General features: G+C 32.8%; 1 protein-coding gene across 6 annotated transcripts in view; it reads left to right on the forward strand.

Annotated features, from left to right (window-relative positions):
* The first annotated feature begins 172 nt into the window (after positions 1-172).
* LOC148609011 (MOB kinase activator 3B-like) overlaps positions 173-23,990 on the forward strand; it is a 42,561-nt gene continuing 18,743 nt past the window's right edge. Inside the window, exons 1-8 of one of the 6 annotated variants that reach the window (XM_088541005.1) lie at positions 173-253; positions 2,652-2,802; positions 6,151-6,244; positions 8,288-8,427; positions 10,522-10,637; positions 12,074-12,160; positions 15,028-19,376; positions 21,914-22,010. In XM_088541005.1, coding sequence (XP_088397131.1) covers positions 203-253; positions 2,652-2,802; positions 6,151-6,244; positions 8,288-8,427; positions 10,522-10,637; positions 12,074-12,160; positions 15,028-15,057 — 669 coding nt within the window. In that variant the 5' untranslated portion in view covers positions 173-202 and the 3' untranslated portion in view covers positions 15,058-19,376; positions 21,914-22,010. The other 5 variants (XM_088541006.1, XM_088541007.1, XM_088541008.1 and 2 more) reach the window with 5 other exon arrangements.

The following is a 23,990-nucleotide window of genomic DNA, read 5'->3' on the forward strand; positions in this document are numbered from 1 at the left end:
TGTTCTTTGAAATTATGACACTGCAGTAAGTTTTTTTCTCTCAATACATTTATTTGAAAACGCATTGTCGTATTTTATCATATTCGGAAAATCACAGAAAAAATGGGTAAAATTAGATAACAGCGGTCGCAACACAGTGAATCAAATGGACCTTTAGCATCAATTTACTTCCGGTTCCGCGTGCGTATTTCAGGAGCAAATCATGGCTAATCGACTAGGATTTGCACAGTTCTTTTCAAGAGATAAAGCAAAGGTAAAGCGATGGTTTCAGGAAGTACGAGTATAAATCGCCATCTCTTCTCACTGAATTTTTCAATTCCGTACATATGCCCGTGTCAAACATTCTCCATTGAGTTCGGTAACAACACGAAGTTCCAACTTCCACTAACAAACAAAGTGAAAGTTAATTCATGTTTTGTATGTTCCCTAATTGCGTTATCAAAATGTCCTTTTTATCAATGATTATTTAATACAATCCACTATTACAGTATGTAAAATATTTCATTGTTCGGTGTCTGATTTTGTTTATTTGTAATATTTTGTATTGATACATAAGACAAGGAAGTTGGTGGTTTCCTGTTCTAGTCATACTGTTATAGCTAGCGATGCAAAGTGGTGAGACTTCTATGGTTATTACTTGTGTCACAAGTTCCCTTAGGATTCCTTAGTTTTCCTAAAAAGAAATAAAGTCATGTACTGGATGTAACTAAAAGTGACTGTCCTTATGGAGAAAAACAAATATTTCTTTAACCAACCAAAAAACAAAAAAAAAAAAATAAAGAAAAAGATGTTTTATTAAAGATCACATCAATTAAGTTAATCTTTTTATGATAGTTTTTTGGTCTTTTCTAAAAAAAAATTTCTCTATTGGAAAGAAATGAATATGGTTTCAAAAGTTTGGGAAATGTGCATATTTTTCCGCTATTCAATAACCTAATCTGCCTCAGAAAAATAGCTTTGCTAGGCCATTGGGGCAAAGAAGATGCCATGTCCTCTTTATAGTTGTCTTACCAGTCACAGAAAGATAAGTTTTAGTCTCCTTGAGTTTTTTTTGTTGTCACTTTAGTTGCCTTGGCCCCAAACTTGCCATTTTCATACTTATCACTTAAGCTTCAACGTTGAGAACCCTTGATATTTGAGCTTTAATGTCATTTCTTTGATAGAAGAGCCATAAATCCAATAAAAAGGTATTTATTGCTGTCTTAACATTTTTTGTGAAATACATGTATAACTTCAGAATTTCCAAAAGGTTTGGAGGAAACCACCATATAAAAGGGACTTACTAGATTCTATTATATTACGTGCACATATTGTAATAAAATCCTTGACCAACAAAAAAATGCCTACATTCTCAGGCCACTTAAAAAAAATGATGTGGGAGGGAGGTTTATTTTTTTATTTTTATTTTAAGTTTATTTTATCAAAATCAAGTTTTCTTTTTTTTTTCGATAAATTTTATCAAATTGAACAATTCTGTATATGAAAATTTCTCTATTGGAAAGAAATGAATATGGTTTCAAAAGTATGGGAAATGTGCATATTTTTCCGCTGTTCAATAACCTAATCTGCCTCAGAAAAATAGCTTTGCTAGGCCATTGGGGCAAAGAAGATGCCATGTCCTCTTTATAGTTGTCTTACCAGTCACAGAAAGATAAGTTTTAGTCTCCTTGAGTTTTTTTTGTTGTCGCTTTAGTTGCCTTGGCCCCAAACTTGCCATTTTCATACTTATCACTTAAGCTTCAACGTTGAGAACCCTTGATATTTGAGCTTTAATGTCATTTCTTTGATAGAAGAGCCATAAATCCAATAAAAAGGTATTTATTGCTGTCTTTAACATTTTTTGTGAAATACATGTATAACTTCAGAATTTCCAAAAGGTTTGGAGGAAACCACCATATATAAGGGGCTTACTAGATTCTATTATATTACGTGCACATATTGTTATAAAATCCTTGACCAACAAAAAAATGCCTACATTCTCAGGCCACTTAAAAAAAATGATGTGGGAGGGAGGTTTATTTTTTTACTTTTATTTTAAGTTTATTTTATCCAAATCAAGTCTTCTTTTTTTTTCGATAAATTTTATCAAATTGAACAGTTCTGTATATAAAATTCGCCATGGCATTAAAACTTGATTGGAATATGAGATGTGGCAAGAAATAAGAGCCATCTCTTCGCCATGAGACATACTTTCGTTTTTAATGATCAATGTTAAATAAAAGTCTTATTTGCATCATATATTTTACCATTCTGCCAAGCGCGCAGACGAATCCGTTAACTTATTAAAAGTAGATTATAAAAATTGCAGATGCAGGAGGTTTTTAGGGATGCTGTTGTGCCTGAGAACCTAGCATACTTTTTCTTAGCCTAAATAGGACACATTGGTATAATGTAGGGCAGATTTCTATGTAGAGAGCTATTTAAATAACTCACTAGCCTACATAGATTAGTATTGAAATTGGAACTGATATTTTTCAATTAGCTGTTATGTAATTAAATGCTGTATGATATGTACTACATCTGTTTAATTCATGACATACAGGATTATACATGTACATGTATTTTAGAACACAAACTGATGACCAGAAAGAAGAAGTTGGAGTGTTTTTTTCACATGTTAAACTTTTGATTAATCAATGCATGTTTTTTAGACATTTAAACCAAAGAAGAGGTTCGATGAGGGTACTTTGAAATTCAACCTTCACAAACAGGCTAATGCCTCTCTGAGTTCTGGTATAGATCTGAAAGAAGTTGTCAGATTACCACCCAATGAAGATCTGAATGACTGGATAGCTGTGCATGGTTTGTACTCATATGAACAAAATTAGGAGCTTGTGGTGTCATCTTGTTTGCTTATTAATTTTTGTGATCAGTAAATAAAATAAATTCAAGTTGACTTTTTGGTATTAGAAAGAGGGTGCAAAATGGTTAACACTGTACATACATGTACATGATGTACTGCATTCTTCGTGTGCTTTTTAGATAACATGTACAACTCAGTCTAAATCCCATGTCTGTTTGAACAAAACTTTCAACCACAAAAGTTAAACAATCTTAAGATGAACCCACAGCTCCATTGCATCAATAAATGATATCATCATCTGTCATTTTTCTATTCTTCATTTTTGCAGACATTTAAGCCAAAGAAGCGATTTGATCCTGGAAGTCTAAAGTATAACTTGCATAAGCAGGCAAATGCTTCCTTGAATTCAGGCATTGATTTGAGGGAAGTGGTAAAATTGCCTGCCAATGAAGATTTAAATGATTGGTTTGCTGTTCATGGTGGGTAAAACTGACAATGCCAATATAGAGCTTCAAATTGAATGGCATTTGTTGCCTGAAAATGGCCAAATATGGTCTTGTTGCCTGTATATGGCCAAATTTTATCTCGTTGCCTGTAAATGGCCAGAATTGATCTTGTTGACCATCTTGACCATAGCACAAATCATTGTCGCTTTCAGTCTATGTTTAGCTTTAGTTGTTCAATTATTTTGGTGGAGGTTCACATATTTTGTCGCATCTCACCCACTTTTGATAGTTTAGTTCTTAGTTTTTGGTTTTGCATGACTATATGATGTATATATTTACATGTGAACTTCCCATGACTATAAAAGCATGATAACAGGAAATGGATATCACCATGGTTTTGTTACACTTTAGTGGCAAACCATTGTTTATAGTATATTTGTCCTGTCAATGTACTCTAGTCGGAACAGTTTTTTTTTTTCTGTGATAACTTCAGGGGTTTCAATTAGAGGAGGCACCAGGTGAATTTTCACCGCTTCATTTCAGTGAAATCACTGTTAAAATCTGAATTTTATAATAAAACTTAAGCAGAAAAATTTAATTTCACCTGTTCGAATCTTAATTTCTCCTGTTGAAATAAAAACTATTGAAATCCATGCAACTTGACTTCTGATATGAACAATGATTGTCCTGTACAATACGACGTGTAGTTTAATCTCTTTAGAATGACCAACTTTATTCTTTACATTGATAACTTTTGCTACTTAATTATTTGTATTTCCTCTTTGAGTACATAAAAAAATATACAATATGCATGTAAGATGATACCAAAATGTTTTCTAGAATTATCAGAATTGACAGGTTATACAACATATAGACAAAATTAGGAGAGAAACATCAAGTCAACAGTATTCGATTATTCAAACACCAATATTTGGGCATTAATTTGTCAGTGTATAATATACCAAAGCACTGACTGTATAGACACGTAATAAATGCTGCTATTGCTAACTGTTAACCTAGTGTGTTATACTGAAGTTCCATTGAAAGTCAGAAAACAATGAACCATCTTGGGTCTTCTAAAACCAGGAAGGTATTTATTTGTTCTTCAAACTGAAAATTAATAGGTTTATAGTATTTTTTTGGAAGTAAAGCCTGTTCATGCGTGTTCTAGCTGTATACGTAAAATTTCTAGTACCTCTTCATGTATACACAAGAAACAAAAGTACTATAAGAAAGAGTTGACTGTTTAATATTCACCCCTCCTGATTTTCCTGCACGTATCACACTCCTGTGTATTAGATGTGACACCAAAGTAACGTGTAACCTTTTGTATACACAATCTAACATGCAAACAGTCACATTGTAAACATCCATTTGATCCTCTTTTGAAGCATATAATATTTTGACCAGGTAGCTGTTATCTCCCTTCAATACTACCATGAAAACATTATACACATACTTACATAATACTAGGAATATGTATGTGAATTGTCTTGACTGAATAGTAGCAAACCATGTTCCCTAGACAGCAGATTATCAAGGAACATCATTAATTAATAATCGTTTTTCATACTGATTATTGAAGTGAATTCTTTTTGTGTGTGTTGCCAAAATAAAATTTTCAGAAAAACTGGAAAAATGATGCCAAGAATGGAGTTTATTGATTTTGTTTAAAGTTTCATGTTCAAATTAATGTTAAGAAGTTATGTTTTATAGGTCTTACTTAGTTAATAGTTGTCCTTAGTACGTTATATCATTAAATCATGATTTTGTTTGTGATCAATCATTACAACATATATAATTTAATTGATCAGTTCATAGTTAATTTACAATTTTTCATACATAATTTTTCAGTGTTCTTTATTTGAATCATGTGGATTTTATGCTTTAAATTATTTTAAATTCATCCATCCATATTCATGCATTTCCTTTTCATTTATCATAGTTAAAATGTTGATGTTATGTAAAGGAAAAGATAAATGAAAACAAAATCATGTATATTGGTATTAAGACTTCGTGACCTCATAAAATTGTCATGATTGTCATAAATAGATTAGTGTTTCTATCCAATTTATATGTGTTTTATGGTTGTTGTACTTAGTTGACATCAAAGAACAAGTGGTTAATGATTAAAATTATTTAAGTTATACATATACATGTAAGGCAAGGTGTCTGAAGTTCATTTATGACTGAAACATGCATAAAAAGATATACATGTATACAGTTAAACCTGTCTTAAGTGACCCAAGGAGAGCTAAATATCATGATCACTTAATACACGTGGTCTCTAGTCACAGATTATTTTTACATAGAATGGTCAAGGTTGGGGCATCTTGTAGATAAGTTGTAGCTGAATGGTAGTGGTTGCTAAGGTTATAGCTGAATGTGAATGGTAGTGGTTGCTAAGGTTATAGCTGAATGTGAGTGGTTGCTAAGGTTATAGCTGAATGTTAGTGGTTGCTAAGGTTATAGCTGAATACAGGTGGTTGCTTTGGTTATAGCTGAATACGGGTGGTTACTTTGGTTATAGCTGAATACGTTTGGTTGCTAAGACAGATTATAGCTGAATTCGGGTGGTTGCTAAGACAGGCTATAGCTGAATAGGGGTGGTTGCTAAGACAGGTTATAGCTGAATACGGGTGGTTGCTATGACAGGTTTGACTGTATATATATTTATTTTGAACATACTAAGCATCTTCGAGGACTGGAAGTAAAACAATAATTTATCAATAGTTCATATGAAAAAGGTATTTAATCAGAACATGTAAATATTTTTTTTTTAAATCAAGCAGCAGAAAATGGAGTTTTCAGTTGACATAGGCTGTTATAACTTTTGTTGCTTTGTTCCACAGTAAATTTTTAATTCATACCTTAATGACACGCTTTATTGTTCATTTTCAGTGGTAGATTTCTTCAACAGAATCAATTTATTATATGGAACAATATGTGAATATTGTACAGAGGAAACCTGTCCTACCATGTCAGGGGGACCTAAGTAAGTTCACCATGTCAAAGTGACAGTATGCTCACTGTGTCAAGTGGACCTAAGTTCACTGTGTCACAGGAACCTAAGTAAGTTCACCATGTCAAAGGGACCCAAGTAAGTTAGTACTATTTGAACCTGTATTTCGTGGAATAGGAGGGAAGTTGAGAGAGAAAAGTTCATTTGTTTATAGCCAGATTAGACCTTACAAGCTTGTCTGAGCAAAGAGGCTTGCTCCCAGTATCAAATATACAGCCCACTAGTACATATGAATATAACCACAAAAAGGGTGATCCCAGATTTGGGTATGCCTTACTTAAACTAAATTTTTTTTCAAATAAAATCAAATATATTACTATTTACTGCTCAGTAATCACTTAATAATTGATGAATCTAATAAATAAACATAGGTATCATCATAAAAAATTTCTAATTAAATCAACACTGATTTGAACATTCAAACTCCATATTTCTACAATCCTTTGGACCGAAAGTGAAACTACTGAGACCTTGACATCGCTAGACAGACAATAGAAAGCATAGGAAAATTTGTGTTCATAGTGTTATCACAATTAAGTTCTTCTCTGTCTAAGAATCTGGCAAAATGTTTGTAAGTTGTTGCACATACTTTATCCAAGTATTTATACCTCATAACCTCCAGAAATAACCATTAAAGTGTTCGTAAAGTTTGCCTTTTTAAGGTATTCATAGGCCAAATTTTGTAGAAATACACTATGGAAAAAAAGTTGGAAAGTTTTCCCACACTTTTCCCCTATAAGCAGTAAAACAAAATCTATGTCACAGATGCTTCATGATTAGATATATTGGAAATATTTTAGTTTAAAAAGACCAAGTTAAGAATAATAGTGATCCATCCATTGCCTGATTCTTACACAGAATGTTACTTAAGCATTTATCTAGCAATGTCAAGGTTGCAGTAGTTTCACTTTTGGTCCAAGCAGTTGTAGAAATAAGGAGTTTGAATGTTCAATCATTGTGTTGATTTAATCACAAGTCTTCAAAATCACTAATCGTCAAATATTCACTGTCACTGATTTTGGCATACTTTCAACATCAGAAATTGTACAAATGCGATATGCTCTAAAATCAACTGACTTTCGCTAAAATCATGGTTCTCTTGATATTTATATTGCTAACTTTCGTAATTGTTATGACCCGAATGGCTATATATAGATATTGGTGTCCTGATAATATATATGACCTTCATATAATCAATTGTAACAAACGCCTGTTTTTGAATTGGAAACTGGGTAATATTACATAAATTCAATGCTAATCTATCATTTTCTTTTAATGTAAACTTCCTGTTCTAATAGAAGATGTGTATGATATGTTTAAAAAAAAAAGGTGCGGTGTAGCGATCTTTGGGTCGCTTATGATATTGACCAATGAACCAGATTATGAACCTGATTAAGCAGCTGGCAATGAAAATTCATAAATATTGGGGTGTGCTAATGTATATGACGTGTATAGTCTTGTAAAAAAGCTTCAGTGTCGGAATTGGAAACTGGGTAATGTTCAAAGCTAACCAATCATTTCATGTAAAGTTCCTGTTCTTGTACAAGCACAAAACACATGTAGAACACATTTGTATCAATGTTAAGAGGTAGATTTTTATCTCCTATGAAGCTAGAACTATGACGCTATAGTGGTGAACATGGTGAGGATCTGCAGCATTTAGTGGCATATAACTACATATTTTTGCAAATCATATGTGAATAAGAAGTACAAAAATTGCAAGTGCAAGAAGGTGTTAAAAATATTAGAAACTTAAAAATGAAGTCATCCAGTTGAACATTAGGTTGTTTTTGATGCATTTCAAACTGTAATGTGCAATCTACAGCATATTATAGTAGTTGCATACATGTATATTGGAAATGACTTACATCTTGGTGGATGACTGTCTCATTGGCAACCATACCACATCTATTTTTTTATGTATGAATAGTCCTACTGTGACAACCTGCTAAGTTCTTCCACAAATGGCCCTTGTAACTTCTTTAAGAATAGTTAAGTATTAATTATTTTTGATAGATATGAATACCAGTGGTGTGATGCAGACAGTGTTAAATATAAAAGGCCAACAGCATTACCAGCACCTAAATACATCTCTCTTCTAATGGACTGGGTTGAATCACAGATAAATGATGAAAATATTTTCCCTGTCAAAGTTGGTAGGTTATGTCATTTGATTTATCGGTAATTGAAGCAAAATTCCTTTAATGTGTATTTGCTGATAATGTTTGGGTCGGCAAACTGACTTGATACAAGAAATTGTCAGGTCAGTTTGCAATAAGCATGCACCAATTACCCATGTAGAGATCCCCATTTTGGGGAGGCCAATGAAATTGCGTTTTACTCTGACGTTGCAACAACCAGCAAATTTGTACTTGCAACCTTTACTGAAAACAATATTATGTAAACAAATACAAAAGAAAATACAGTACATGTACAATAATATCACAAATCTCTTTAATATTTATCCTGAAATGGTATAATAAATCAATATGGTATACTTTTCTTTAACCACAATGAAGATTTGCTGCATTCTTACATGTATATGTAAATCGTCTGCTCTTGGCTGAAGAATGATAATGTAATGTGGAAAAACCATGATGCTCTTATGAGTTATGTATGTAGGTGATGTTTACCTTGTCTTGTAAACTAGTTACTGCAAAGTACTATTTTAAAATAAAACATGGCACATGGATGGTAACCAGATAACTGACAATGTTTATTGTTCTTTGGACTTTGAGCAATTTTTACTTCACAGGAGTGCGTTTATTTTAAAGACAATTGGCAAAATCAAAACTCACCATTGTATAATTTATATAATCCTTCAAATAATCCTGATATTAATGCGCAACAGATGTTAACAAGTTTGTTTTGTGGAATACCAACCTCCCTGTTACATCGCTTCATCAACTGATGCACATGCTAAATTTTGACTGGACCATATCACAAATCATGACGATCAGTGGTCATCTGATAAAATAGTCCCCATTTAATTGATGCTTTTATGTAATATCTTTAGCATATTACAGATAATGAGCATCATTTTCTTTTTTGGAAATTACAGATGAAAGGAATAAATGACATTTTGTTTTAGATAATGACTTCATTGCCCTTGCACCTGATATAAACCCCAATAAAGTCACTATCAAAAACAAATTACCATTTTTTCCTATATGAAGTAGAAATCATGATAAGGAACAGTATGTTTGATTGATCTATCTAATAACTTGATGTATTGGAAAATATAATCGTAAATTTTCGTGTTTTTTAGCTACAGTGAAACTTCTCCAAACCGGCCACCACTGGGACAAGAAAAATGGCTGGTTTTGTGAAAAGTAGCAATGCATTCTAAGAGCTGTTCCATTTATGTGTTCTATAACTCTACACCTTGTCAGTTTGTTGGTTGAGACATGTTTAATGCCGATTCAAATTTTTTGGCCTTTTATTACATTTTAAAGCTTGCATCATTTGTAAATGATTAGATTTTACAAACGGCCAACAAAATAATGTTCACGGTTTTGAAAGAATGTGTATTAAAGATCAAAGGGCTATTGATGGTAATTAATTATTTGTATTGTTTTCATAAATTGCCTATCAACAAAGTCTAATAATTTCACCCCTATGTTGTTTTGTACAGGTCACATTAATTGACAGTTAAAAGATTGTAAAGATCATACCATTAAATGACCCCAGTTGCCTGACGTATGTACACAACGATTTACATCAACCAGTGACAAAATGTATTGACTGAATTAAATTTGTTGTTTAAACTACTGTCCCCTTCAATTATCATCTGTCCACTGATGAAATGCAAATCGGTCAGTGAATGAATTATTATTACGTAATATTGCGTAGTTATTTACAGTTTTGTTGACACATTTATTACAGGTGAACAATAACCGAGCGGTGGGATTTGTGAGGTTGTTTTTATTTGAAATATGTAACTAAAACTGTGAAAAACAGGCAGATGTATGGTTTTAGGGTGTGGCCGGTCTATTGAAGACAAAACACACAGGTTTTAAGGTATAACGGCGGGGACTTTGAAAACGACCGGCTTTAAGGAAAGACCAGTTTTCTGAGGGTCCGGTTTGGAGAAGTTTCACTATATTAATAAAACACTGATACTGTGTTCAGTTATATATAATGACAGTCATTGGTGCATTATGATTTAAACATTGTATTATGTATAAGCTATTTTTATACAGCCACAAAAAAAAAAAATCAATTTCAGTGATGTTGAACATGTGTTTTAGGTGTACCATTCCCCAAGAATTACCTACAAGTGGTGAAGAAATTACTGACAAGACTATACAGAGTATTTGTACATGTGTATATACATCACTTTGATAAGCTGGTGGCCTTAGGTGCTGTAAGTAAATTGTTACTTGTACATGTGTATGCACACTACTTTAATAAGTTGATGGCCTTTGGTGCTGTAAGTAAATTGTTACTTGTACATGTGTATGCACACTACTTTGATAAGTTGATGGCCTTAGGTGCTGTAAGTAAATTGTTACTTTTACATGTGTATACACATTACATGATAAGCTGGTGGCCTTAGGTGCTGTAAGTAAATTGTTACTTGTACATGTGTACTATATACACATCAAATGATAAGCTGGTGGCCTTATTATGGTTGAACTAGATATAGTTTTGCACTCAGACTGTGGTGCATTTATACAATTGCTTACATGTATTTATAGTGGTGAATTGTGAACCTACATTTGACTTCAGAAGTATTCCTACAGGAGGTGTATTTCCAGTTATTTGATACACATATCTAAGCAGTTTTGTAACTCAAAATATGCATGACTGCATTTTAAATTATTATCTCGTCTTTCCAATTTTCATTGCAGTTGTCTTGGGTCTCAAGGGATGGATTTATTTAAAGATTGGTGTGTGGCTTGATATAGATGGGGCATTTCAGTTGCTGTCCATTATCAACCTCCTGTTTTGTGGGAATTTTCAATTTTTATACTACTGCCAAAAATTTGCAGTTGTATGATGGTATGATGCTGTTGCCATCTGTAGACACTTGGTTTTTTCATTGGATAGCATTTATATTGGATAGCTAATCTTTATTAAAATTTATAAAAAGGTTCCAAACCAGTAAAAAAGGATTTGTATTGGTTTCAAGGGTTATGGTCTTAACGTTTTGGAAAGAGGGGATAAAAGGGACATTTTTCATAGAATTTATGGAATGGATCTCTTTTAAATTGTGCTATACTTGGAAAGGAATGATTTTTGGGGTTGTGACTTGGGCCAATTAAGGAGTAGGGGCCAGAAACAAGAACTTCCATGATTTCTGGATGGTAAGTGAGTGAAAGGGAATGAATCTCTTAGAAATTCTACCACAAAGTACCATACCCAAAAGAAAGGTTTGGATTGATTTTGGAAGATGTGACAAGAATCATTTAGGAATAAAAAAAAGGTCAAATTCTTATGTTGTGCTAAATATCTAATTGCTATCAAAACCCAATGCTGTATCAAGTTTGAGTACCTAGTTGGGTGTTCATTCTTGCCCTAAATGTCCAGGGATTAACCTCTGTTGTTGTATCAAGCTGCATCCCGTGAAGCATTGAATGATACAGAAAATTTTTGTCACAAAAATCACAATGGATGGATTTATTTCAAGTTTGGTGTTAGGCTTTATATAAATCTGGCATATGTTGGACACAATTTGGTTGCTGTCCAATATCAACTTCTATATGAGTTGGGGTTTACCTAGCATGACAACACATGACATGTGCAACTTCATGTTAGAGATTTGTATTGTATTGAAGTGTTGATTTTTTTTTGGTACAGGAAGCCCATGTAAACACCTGTTATAAACATTTTTATTACTTCGTGGTGGAATATAACTTGGTAGATAAGAAAGAATTGGAACCATTAGTAAGTATCAGATTGTTATCATGGTTACAGTGTGGCCTAAAAAATACTTGTGTTTCCACTAAACTACCAACTCTAATTTTGTGTGTTCACCTTAAAGGTTTTGGTCATTTTTGACAAGCATTATTAAAGCCTGAAAGTGTCTACAACATGATCCAGTCAAAACATTTTAAAAAATAAAGTTTTGCCTACATACTGAAACTAGTCCTTCAGAGCATGTTATCAGAAACAGATATTTTTTTATATGCCTGAGTTAGTAAGACTGTTACTATGGTTAGAGTTATTTGGCTGATCAACATCAGGGAAAATATTGTTGACAGCCCAATTACATTTACTACAAACAGCAGGGCATGACTTTTCCAGTAAGTAGTTAGATTTATATGTAAGGGGACTATGTGTACAGTACTACCAATGGAAGGTTCAAACTTACCAAGTCTCACCAAAAATAACAAGTGGAAAGAGTCAAAAAGACAACTACCCAACTGGGATAAAAAATGTCAGCTAAAGGCCACCTATGGGTCTCCAATAAAGGACGGAACCCTCACACCACTGGGTAGGCTGCAACTGCCTAACCATAGTTCATTTTGTAAAGGTGTTTAAGAAAATATTACAAATACTATTTTCAATTTACTGGAAACGTGTTGCTGAAAGAAAATGGCCCACACTAATCAGGTTCTGAAAGCTTTAGATTTATTTTTTTTTTTTGAAGTAATCTTATAACCAACATTATTATTATTATGAAATTTTTCTGGGACAAAATATCATTTGGGATAGGAAATTTAAGAAATAAATCAAAGAAATTCTGTTTTATCATTGTTTTATAATGGGCTGGTCATTTATATTTATATTTCACTCCGAGTGATAGCAAGGGGTTAAATAATGTTATAAATGGTCATCTAAACAATGATACACTATAGTTTATAGTTTTTGGTCTAAAGAGCTTTGAAGCATAAATTTATGAAACAAATCTGATTACACAAATCACCATGTCAACAGGAATTATTATTAGCATTCATTGTTATGATTTTGTTAAGGGTAAATGTGCTGTACAATAAAAAACTAATATTTAAAAGCATAAAAATTTAAAAATTATAACTTCATTAAACTGAATCAGAATATTTGTTACATCCACTGTTAGTATATTTAAACTCCTTATATAACAAGATTTTATTTTACATCCTGGTTACTAAATCCTGGTTACTAAATTCTTGTGTCGGTGTCATCGTCCACAGACCATAGATCATAGACCATAGACAACAGACAGTACCTTGTTTCAGTGTATATATCTCTACAAATTGTAACACAAGAAGCATACCACTTAATGAAGGCAAGATTTGATATTAGGAACTCGTAACTTGAACTCTACAAAATTGTAACACAAGAAGCATACCACTTAACCAAGGCAGGATTTGATATTAGGAACTTATGACGAACTGTGTTGGAAATTGGGGTAAAAAGGGGTCATTATTTACCTGATGTCTAGACAGTAGTAACTTGAGTAAAAGTGTATGAATGGCTTGGAAATTTCACCACAGGATACCATATTAAATCTGGAAGGCTAGGTTTGATGTAAAGGGGTTATGACTTCAGCCATTTAGGAAGTATTGGCCAAAAATGAGCCACATTGAATCTGGCAATAATCTTATACTGTGTCAAACATTTAATTACAACTTAAAACTGTATCATGCTTGAATGGTCAATATTTGCTCATCTGTTAAGGGTTTGACTTTTTATTAAGCTGTTTTATTTAATTCAGCAAATCATTCCCGGGTGCAACCTTTTGTGTTTTGAATGAGGTTAAAAGACTCAAGATGATGTATTGGGTACCAAGTTTGGTGACCCTTGACCTGAAACTTTGACCTTGAGGACAAATTTGTTGTTTATAAAGCTTGACGTGTGGGTTATGATCAGTCTGAACAAAATTTTTACAAGAATTTCTATACAGTTGGCACAAAAACCAACTTCATTTTATAATATCTAGCTAACTATAACAGTGGAACACAAACTTTAGTATGTATTTGCACTTAAACATATAGAAGTCTATATAATACAAAGTATACATTGACTAATTTAATTTCTAAAAAAAAAGAAATGTGCTTTCTGACTGCTAATCATATGTTGAGGCCTTACAGGGCCCTTGCTATCACACATTATGGGTTAGCATGCCCATTTGCTTTGCTTTTTCTTATCTTAGAACTGTGGTCTTTGTAGCAAATTTCTGTTTTTTTATACCTTCTGCTTGTAAAGTGGTGGTATTTAGTGATAGGTGTGTCTTACACATAGGTGTACCCATTTTTAATCGCTTACTCCTCTTTCGCAACTGATTGAATGAAACTTCCATGGAATCTATATTGCATATTCCCATTGTGCACCTTTTATGTTAGATTTTGATCCTTATGTTTTTGAGGCCACTTTAGCAAAACATGGACTTTGTCATTATCTCGTCTCTTCTACATCACTAAGTGAAATCTGTATTAAATATTCACATTGCGCTCCTTTGTAAATTTTGATTCAAATAAATTGGAAGGTACGAAGGTCATGAGGGAGTGGGGGTATCAATTTATTGTTCACAGTTTTTACAGTTTCTATAATGAAGACCAATTACTGTACATGTATTATAAAGTCTTTTGTACTTTCTGTCTTTCCTGCTTAATGCAGATGAAGTAATATAATCATGAATCACATCTCTGCCTAAGTTATAGTCAGCACGATATGTATCTAACCACCATTCTACCTTCATTTATTTAGGTGCCAGCTGACTGCAGAATAACCTTTGACCTCTAGCTTGATAGCATGGCATGATGGGTTATACACATGAGCTCTAGAATTGAGTTAACAGATATTAATTTCATGTGTTATTTTTTTCTTAGCGTGAGATGACAGAGAAGATGTGTCACTGAAGGAAAGCTTTTATCTTTTTTGAGTGGATTAAAATTTTGATTGGAAATTCCCTTTATATTTACAGAAAGATATGACTGCGAGGATTTGTCACTAACAGAGAGTTTTACATTGTGAATCCTGACCATTTCATTATGTATTATAGTACATCTGTTCTAGATTTTTTCTTTTGTGTGAAAAGTAACACAAACAAAACATGGTGATCATTGGGAGGTGACCATTGAAAAGTAATCATTGGGAGGTGATCATTGAGAGATGATCTATTAGGGAGGTTTTTTTCTAATACTTAATCACGTGCATCAAGTTTGCACTCTTAAGCTGAGCTGTTTTTTTTTTTTTGTTTTTTTTTTGCCTTGTTTTTCTAGTCAAACCATTTTCTGCAACAAATATAATATTTAAATGAATGTTCCTAAGCATTTTTTTAAATAGGAAAGAAGCCTTTTAATGCCATTGTATTTCATATTGAGGTCACATTTGATTTACTTGATTTTTTTGGGTTAAATGTTCTAAAATTTTACAGTTTATATTTTATTCCCTATGTTGAGAATGTGATGATTTTATTTTATTAAATAACTTAGTTTAGGTCTACTGATAAATTGGAAAGATAATGTCACATGGCTGTAAGAAAAGTTTTTACTGTAAGATGTTTACAGGAAATATCAGTTTACAAGGAGCCTATCAAATTCAGATCTGAGAATTATGCAACGGAAGTTTTTGTAAAATTAATGCTTATTAATCCTAGAGCCTAGAGACACATGTAAATCTTCAAATTTATGGGTAATATGATTCAGCTGAACATTTTTTTTCCTGAAATTGAGTTGTGTGCAATCTATTTATTTCTGGAGTACATGTCTTTGTATTTTTTAGTTGTATTGATTTTAATTAATTTTTTGTTGGAAGCAATAAGTCATGTACAATAATTGATAATTCATACAGATATTATATTTATAAATTGTATTTTTTCTTAAATGGCCCACATTGACCACAGGGTATAGTTTACATACTTTAAATAGATTGATCATTTTTATAATTTGTAACTGAAGTTTGTGAGAGATATAATACTTGGATTGTAAATTATACTTGTCTGTTAATTTGAGCGTTAGAAACCCTCGCTAGGTAGCCCACGGGACTGTTTGATAGATGAATTTAGTGTTCCTCAAAATTGTTTTGAGGTCCTCTCCTTAGGACTAATAAAATTTTAAGAATTAATTTAGAATGCCAAAAGGACTACCAATTTTTAAATTACAAGGTTGTCTTCCCTCAAATAAGGTAGGCACAGGACTACTGGACCACTGTTAGTGTTTAATTCTGGACTACACTGAATTTCATTGATGAATGTAAACTGATCATTAATATGAGTTACTATGGATCAATTTTAGATTTTATTTGGCATATCACATGAAGTACTAGAATTATAACAATTTCAAGTCAGTATGTGTACAAAATGTTCAATAGAGCCTTCTAGATATCATCAATTTCATTTCCATTGAAACACAACTGAGATTTGTATATTTGTATCAGGAATAGTTTCCTATCTTCAGGCTTACTGTTAGTGCTTATTTTTGTTATTTATACTCTTGGTTACACAATTTGTCTTGCCATTTTTAATTTGAGATTAACTTTTTGGATTGATCTTGTAAGCTATGTTTCTTGTCATTTTTTTTTTCTGAAAAGAGAGATAATGTAACAATTCTTTTCTAATTAAATATTTAAGAATATTTTTCACATGAGTTATCTCCCTTCCTTTCTTGATTATATGCACATGTAGTTATATTAAATAACTGTCAAAATAAGTATTTTGACTGAGATATTTATTTGTAGATAGATTAGGTTCAACTAATAACTTTTTTTTGTTATAAAATGACTATTTTGATTAAGAAGGGGAGATAATGTAGGTACACTCTTTCTTGAACTTAAAATAGTTACAAGGTTTTTGCATGACATTAACAAATCTTTTAAAAAAAATCATCTCCATAGTTATTTCCATTCTAATGACAGAATTGGCATTTAAACAACTACACATGAGCAAAAAATATGATGCAGTCAATGATGAATTGTTAAAAACATTAATCAATGATATCTGATTTTACAGTGAATGTTGCATGAGAGAAAAAGGAATATTTATACAAAGGAAAATATGTTGCATGTTCAATTTAAATAACTGAAACAGTACATTTTTGGTTTGACACATTATTGTCATAGAAATGAAGTAAAGGTACTGATGGGAGACAATCCATTTTTTAACCAAAAACAATTTTGACTTGCTTTCATTTCATTTTTACTTGAAGTTGAAAAATTCATTATTTACTTCTTTTTTCTTACTGGTTAAAGTGATTGTTGTTTGGTGTCATTGATGACATTGACTTCAGACTTTGTTGTTTGGTGTCATTGATTACATGGGGTTCAGACATTTTTGTTCAGTGTCATTATTTTCTAACCTATTTTATAAGGTGTAAATTTTTTGATAGCTCTAGTTTTTGATAGAAAGGAGGTTTAAGGGAATGTTTTGAAGAGTTTGTTAGATGATGTGTCAGAAGGAATGCACTTAGGTTTCTACTGGTCTATAAAAAGTTCACTAAATCTGGTTTCTATTGTTCAAAGTTTTTATTATGCCCTCACTGTAAAGGAGAGGTGTATACTGTGTTTTTTACAGGGATTCATTTGAAATGAAATACAAAAAAAAATGATAGACATACATTGATACTAATTGTGCATTCTTTCCTATGATTTGGAGAGTACTGAATCATTTGTCAAGCATGTTGGTAAATATGATCTCTATTTTTTCCTTGCCTTTAGTGGAAACAGTGGCTATAGAACCTACCAAATATTGGTTTCCACAACATTATAAAAGTTCCCTTTGTTGGAGGTCAAAGGTCAGTGTAATTGTTACTAAAAATAGACTAGCGCAGCAGAGGATCTGAAGCACTGCTATTGTAAATTAGAAAAGCCGCCTATCATATCAGTAACTGTTTTAGTAGTCTGTTTGACACAGTCCAATTAAGTAAAAGAAATTTTGCAATATTCCTGAAAAATTTTTCATGTCTCCTTGACTAAAGCAGCTGAAAACTTGTTCTACCTTTAATCTTGTACCTATTTTTAGTTGCTCAGGTAACTTCACAAAACATTTTAATTAATGTCTTTAGGAAAAAATAGAGGTCCTATTTATCTTGTGCTATATCATCTGTACATATGGCTCACATCTTATTCCATCCATACATTTTATATTTATATAAAGATTGTATAATTAGATCTATCTCATGTCATTTATGCTCTTGTTATAAAATAATAAAAAAAACTCATGCATGATATTATGTTTTACCAAGCCTCTGTGTGTGTTATTGAACTGATATGGTCATGTAAACTGTCAACTAAAAGACTTACTAAATTAATATATCGTACTGGTATGTGTTCACCATGAATGTCCTCGGTATTGAGTTAATATTCTTTTTTTATAGAAATCTATTCAGGAAGACCACAGTAGCAAAAAAAGAGTATGGCGGAACTCCTTTCATTTTGGGTCACATCACTCAAAAATGAAGATTCTTTCAGGAATCTGTACCACTAACCCACTCAACCACATGGACTTGAGGTCATGAGTTGGATCCATTACCTGGCAAAAGCTTGTACTAAAATGTTGTTTTAACGATTTCTTACATTTTACTACTCATGGCTGTGCAGTTTTTTTAGTGTATGGCCATAGATAGTAAAATGTAAATCATCTTTAAAACAAATTTTAGTACATTTTTTGGTCATGTAATGGATATAACTCATGACCTCAATTCCTGTGCACTAAATGACTAGGTGGTATATTTTGAATTACGTTACTTCGAAATTGTCTCGAGATGGATTGATTTCTAATTATATAATAGTTGTTGATAAACAGGTCAATATCTTGATATTTATACAGCCAGTAAGACAGTGGTGTTGACTGACAGCGATAACGAGCTTGCGGATCGGTCATTATCGCTGTCTTAATCAATACCACTGTCTGATGGGCAGTCTAAATATCACGATATTGCGGCGTGGTCATTATTGCTGTCTTAGTCAATACTACTGTCCTATGGGCAATCTAAATATCCCGATTTTTTAACCAGTTTATCAACAAGCGTTATGTTTATTTCATTGACTTTTGTTTTACTTATAAATGTGACTTTGTCGCATGCACGTCTGAATCTCAACTGCGTTTTATTAAAGGGTTCTCTTATGTTATTCTTCGTGATTTTGACTGATGTAGTTTCTACCGTGGAATTAAGAATGACACATGACCACCTTTTATCCAATTAGGGAATCGGATTTTTCACCGATATGAAATACATAGTTTGTAAGCGATTTTAGTTGTTAGTAGTTATCAACTTTCTTATTTGTGTGCCGTATTCCACTATATGAAATGACAAGAGAAAGTTCTAATTTTATCTGTCACTGAAATGCTTGTGGTTATGTAGATGGGATATAATTATGTACATTTTGTTGTGCATAGGTTGTTAATGATTTTGATTGCAGTCCAATTTCTTATTTGTGGAAATATCATTGAAAGAGTGAGACTACTGCCCTACAATTTCGGATTCACACTTTTTAATGATATTGATATTTGGGCTGATCAGCAAATAAACATACAGTAGAAAGCGTTTAGAAACATAAAGAACGGTGTCCGTAAAAATAATGATGTATATTCAGAGAGGATTATTTGTGCTTGATTTTTACAGGGAGTCATAGATGTACACGAGGTTTTTGCCGAGGATAATCAAATATTTAAAGTATGTCCCTTTTGGAAAACGTCTTGGCTTCTTGTAGGTTTTGTGGTCAGAGGAGGAACTGAAAACCCAGTACACAGAAAACGATATGTATTTAACCAATTTTTTTACAAGATCTGCAAAAACAATCTTGCAGATTCTTTGGTCCACTGCAATAAATGGACGGTTATATCTTTCTGTTTCGAAAGCTAAGGAATGAACACTCATTCTAAATTTCGGTAAATTCGAACGTTATTTTTTTATCTAAGTTGAAACCGAGTATAATGACGCGCTAGAATCTTGGTTCCCTTTATTGCTCTTTAATGGTGTATCAAATTATGCACTGATCACGAAACTCCCCCTAGGCAATTGATAAATAAGTTTAGAGGTAGTGTAGTCAGTTTTATTTGTATATTTGGAACTTATAATCGTACATTTGTATGTTTTCTTATTGTGAATCTAAAAAGGGTTATATCATATATAATTTTCAACTCTTGGCGCATATCTTCCTTAGAAAAAAAACCAATAAAAACAGAACAATCAGACGTATGGGAAATGTTTCAAATATCTATGTTCACATATCCATGTGTAATGAGTATTCATTTATTGCGCGTTCTTCTTGATCTTGAAAATATTAATTGTAATATTTATGTACACGTCCAGTATGTCTAACCCCTAACGCAGAGTTCCGACACCAGATTCGGGGTTTTTCTAACACCGGTGTTTCTTAATTTACGGTCATTTCCTGAGAAAATAAGTGGGTAGCCTAATTAAATTGCTCTGATTTCGTTAATCTATATAGCAATATGAGCATTCGGTTCTACAATGATCAAGCCAAAAGCAGTTGTTTGTATTCGGAGGTAAAAGTGCACCGTTTTCTCAATCATTCGTGAAAGGCATATGTAAACAAAGCGAATTATGTCTTATTTTAAACCTTTTCACATAAAAACGGTCCGTCTTGACCCTCAAATGGATATCGGACACTCCTTTTGTCACCATTTAATCTGCAGAGAACTAAAATTTTCTATAAATGCTCTCATTTTCGCAAAAACACGGAATGTTGATTTACCGCCGGGTTTGACAGTTCTTCATTCTTGTAACGACGGTCACTACAGACCGTTTTGACGTGAAAGACAAAATTCGCTTTGTTTGTGTTTGCTTTTCACGAATGATTATGAAAACAGTACACTTTTACCTCTTAATACAAGCAACTGTTTTAAGCTTGATCACTGTAGCACCGAATGCTCATATTGCTATATAGATTAACGAAGTTGTCATTCATATCAGAGCAATTTACTTAGGCGGCCCACTTGTATTTATTTTCTCAGGAAATGACTGTAAACTAACAAACACCGGCGTTAGAAAAACCGTGAATCCGGCGTTTGAAACGCAAAACATGCGTTAGAGGTTAGACACAATGATGTCCCTCGAAATCTATTTCACCCGTCTCATATACCATGCCACACTCTAGTTTAAGTACATTTTAACCTATATCCATATTGTTAAACAAGTTTTCATGGCAATTAAACTGTAAACGGCATTACAAGATTAATTATATTTTAAATATATTTTTTGTCGAACGCCGATTCACATTTTAAAGGCTAAAAAAACATAATAAACATGGTCTAGTTTCTATTTTAGTCTTATTATAATAAAGTCACAATTAAAACTAATAAGAAAATACCGAACTCATAATTACAAATCGGAGAGACAAATTAAATATTTACATTCCCTGATAAAGTTAAGAACCGGTACCATGACAACAGCCACTATGTTTCTGGCTTGGTACAGGCATTTCAATTTGGCATTTGAGGTGTTACAAACTTAAATTTACGTACACAGGAATCTTTTGTCGTTTATATTTACGTGGTGGTGTCAACAACTGGAGTACACAACTTTGTTTTGTTTTGTCTATCGCCATACAAGCATGCTGTGTTCGTTAGGAATGTTGGCTTCAATTCCGGAGATGATTTGGTAATATCTTTCAACCTAGAAGTTATGTAACCAATGCTTTTTAAACCATCACATGTTTTGCATTAAAGAATATTGTTTGCCATACACACCATTCTTTGGAAACTAAGAAGTTGCCTATTTGATCATCATAGAAAGTAATTAAGTTTTATTGCAGATGCTTGGCTAATAATATTACCAAAAGAACCGGAACAAAAAATATGAATGAGTATAAATTGGAGATGAAAAGAATAAGCGAATACTAGACGTTTCAGGTAATTGATTCTGAAAGAGCTTAAGCAACATCCTGTGCTAACAAGAATTATTACACCTTCACCGGGTATTTCTATACTTTGTAAAGTTGGAGCTACAATGATATTTGACACAATTGGTTGGATTTATCAATATTTTGGCATCCGTTTGGCCAATATATAGTTGGTTAAGATTCTGGCAGCAGGTGCGACGTTAACGATCTGTTTCAATAGTTCACATTATTACGCAAGATACACCTCATGTTACAGTACAGATCGTCTGTGATGGTAAAACAGTTACATTGATTTTCTTAACTAAACGGAGTACAAAGTGATTTGCCTGGCGTACGAGTGCGTTCTTACATGGATGATGTAGAGGCCGGCGATCGAACATTTACCACAAATCGTAGTCAGGTAGGCAAACATTTACCCCTCCCCTCTTTAACATATAACCGTTCACTGTGGGATATCTGAATTAAGCCCTGTGCTTACAATAACAATCTGTAGTCATTTTATATTGCGTTTCTGGTGTAGTCAAAGAGTACATTTACAACGGTAAACAATCGAATACTAGTTTAGGGATTAGGCCATTTCTCTTATTTTACAGTGCGTGTCTTGACTCACTAAAGTCAGTGTGATTATTTGTGGTGTTTTGGAGTTTTGACACTGCGTTGTCTTGGTCACCATTGGCTACGTACTCTTGTGTTTGCCGCACACTGACGCCATGATGATCATTGACTATGTGCTCGTGTGTTTGCTCACTGAGGTTTTGTTGATCATTGGCTACGTGCTCGTGTGCCAGTCTTAGTGATCATTGGCTACGTGCTCGGTGTTTGCTCACTGATGCCTTGGTGATCATTGGCTACGTGCTCGCGCACTTGCTCACTGATGCTTTTGTGATTATTAGTTACATGCGGGTGCGCTTGTTCCCGTGATGTCAGATGCAGTTATTTTAAACTTTCCTGTTCAATCTGTTAAGAAACTTCCGTGTCATTTTCAAAATCTTGTAATAATAGTTTGTTCGAGGGAAAAAAATGCTAATGATTTTTTAAGTTTTAATCAGGTAAATTACAGTAGTTTTAGAAAATAGGTTTGAATTACCAAATAAAAAATGACGTACCAAATAGACATCTTCTGGACTACAAACACACTGCTCATTGAAAATTATCTAAAAAATTAAGCAGATTTAAGAATAGAAAGAGTAAGATACGAATAAAAGAATTTTTTTGTGGAGAACAATTCACCTCTCCAACGTATCAGTTGTATGTCATAACCTTGTAGATCGCTTCTCTTTGACCCCAGTCCCGTGTCTGTTGGCCCGTCGAGTTTCTATAATGTTGCATTTTTTAATGAAGTACCAAACGTGTCTCCTTTGCGTTTGCTCTTAGTTTAGAACTGTGGTCTCTACACATGTCTTAGGAACGAAACAGCGAAATCATAATTGTATGTACACGTATCATTACGAAGCAGATTAATGATATGTAGTTGCGTGATAACTACTATTTAAATTTAATTAAGCCCACCGTCTCTCTTTATGCAAATCTCTCCACGAATAATCATATATAAACTGTTGCTTTAAGTTTTATTACTGAATTGTATACTCGTATTAAACAGATTAATATTGTTTGGTTGTAACACCAATATCTACATATATTCACACGTTGGGAATTCATTAGACCACCGAACCATTTAAAGACAAACATTTATTTACAAGATTTAAAATGTCATAATTTAATTCTTTTCAAAAGAATCTAGTTTGTTCAAGAACAGCGTCCCGAAGAATAATTATGTAAATACAGTCTCGTATTTCTGGTTTTGATCAACCCATTCTTACATTAAAATTGATGAAATTTAATACATGTACAATCCCGCTATCAGGAGTTTAAATCTGCATTTTTATACGACATAGGAACAAATATGCATTCATATTTCAAAACATCATTATTATCTATCTAAACACCGAGTGTAATTTAATATGGAACGAAATGAAGAGGTGGTCGATGT

Source organism: Perna viridis, chromosome 8 (assembly GCF_037379345.1).
Source record: "Perna viridis isolate PV_CMFRI_1.1 ecotype Kerala chromosome 8, ASM3737934v1, whole genome shotgun sequence".
Taxonomy (NCBI): Eukaryota; Metazoa; Mollusca; class Bivalvia; order Mytilida; family Mytilidae; genus Perna; species Perna viridis.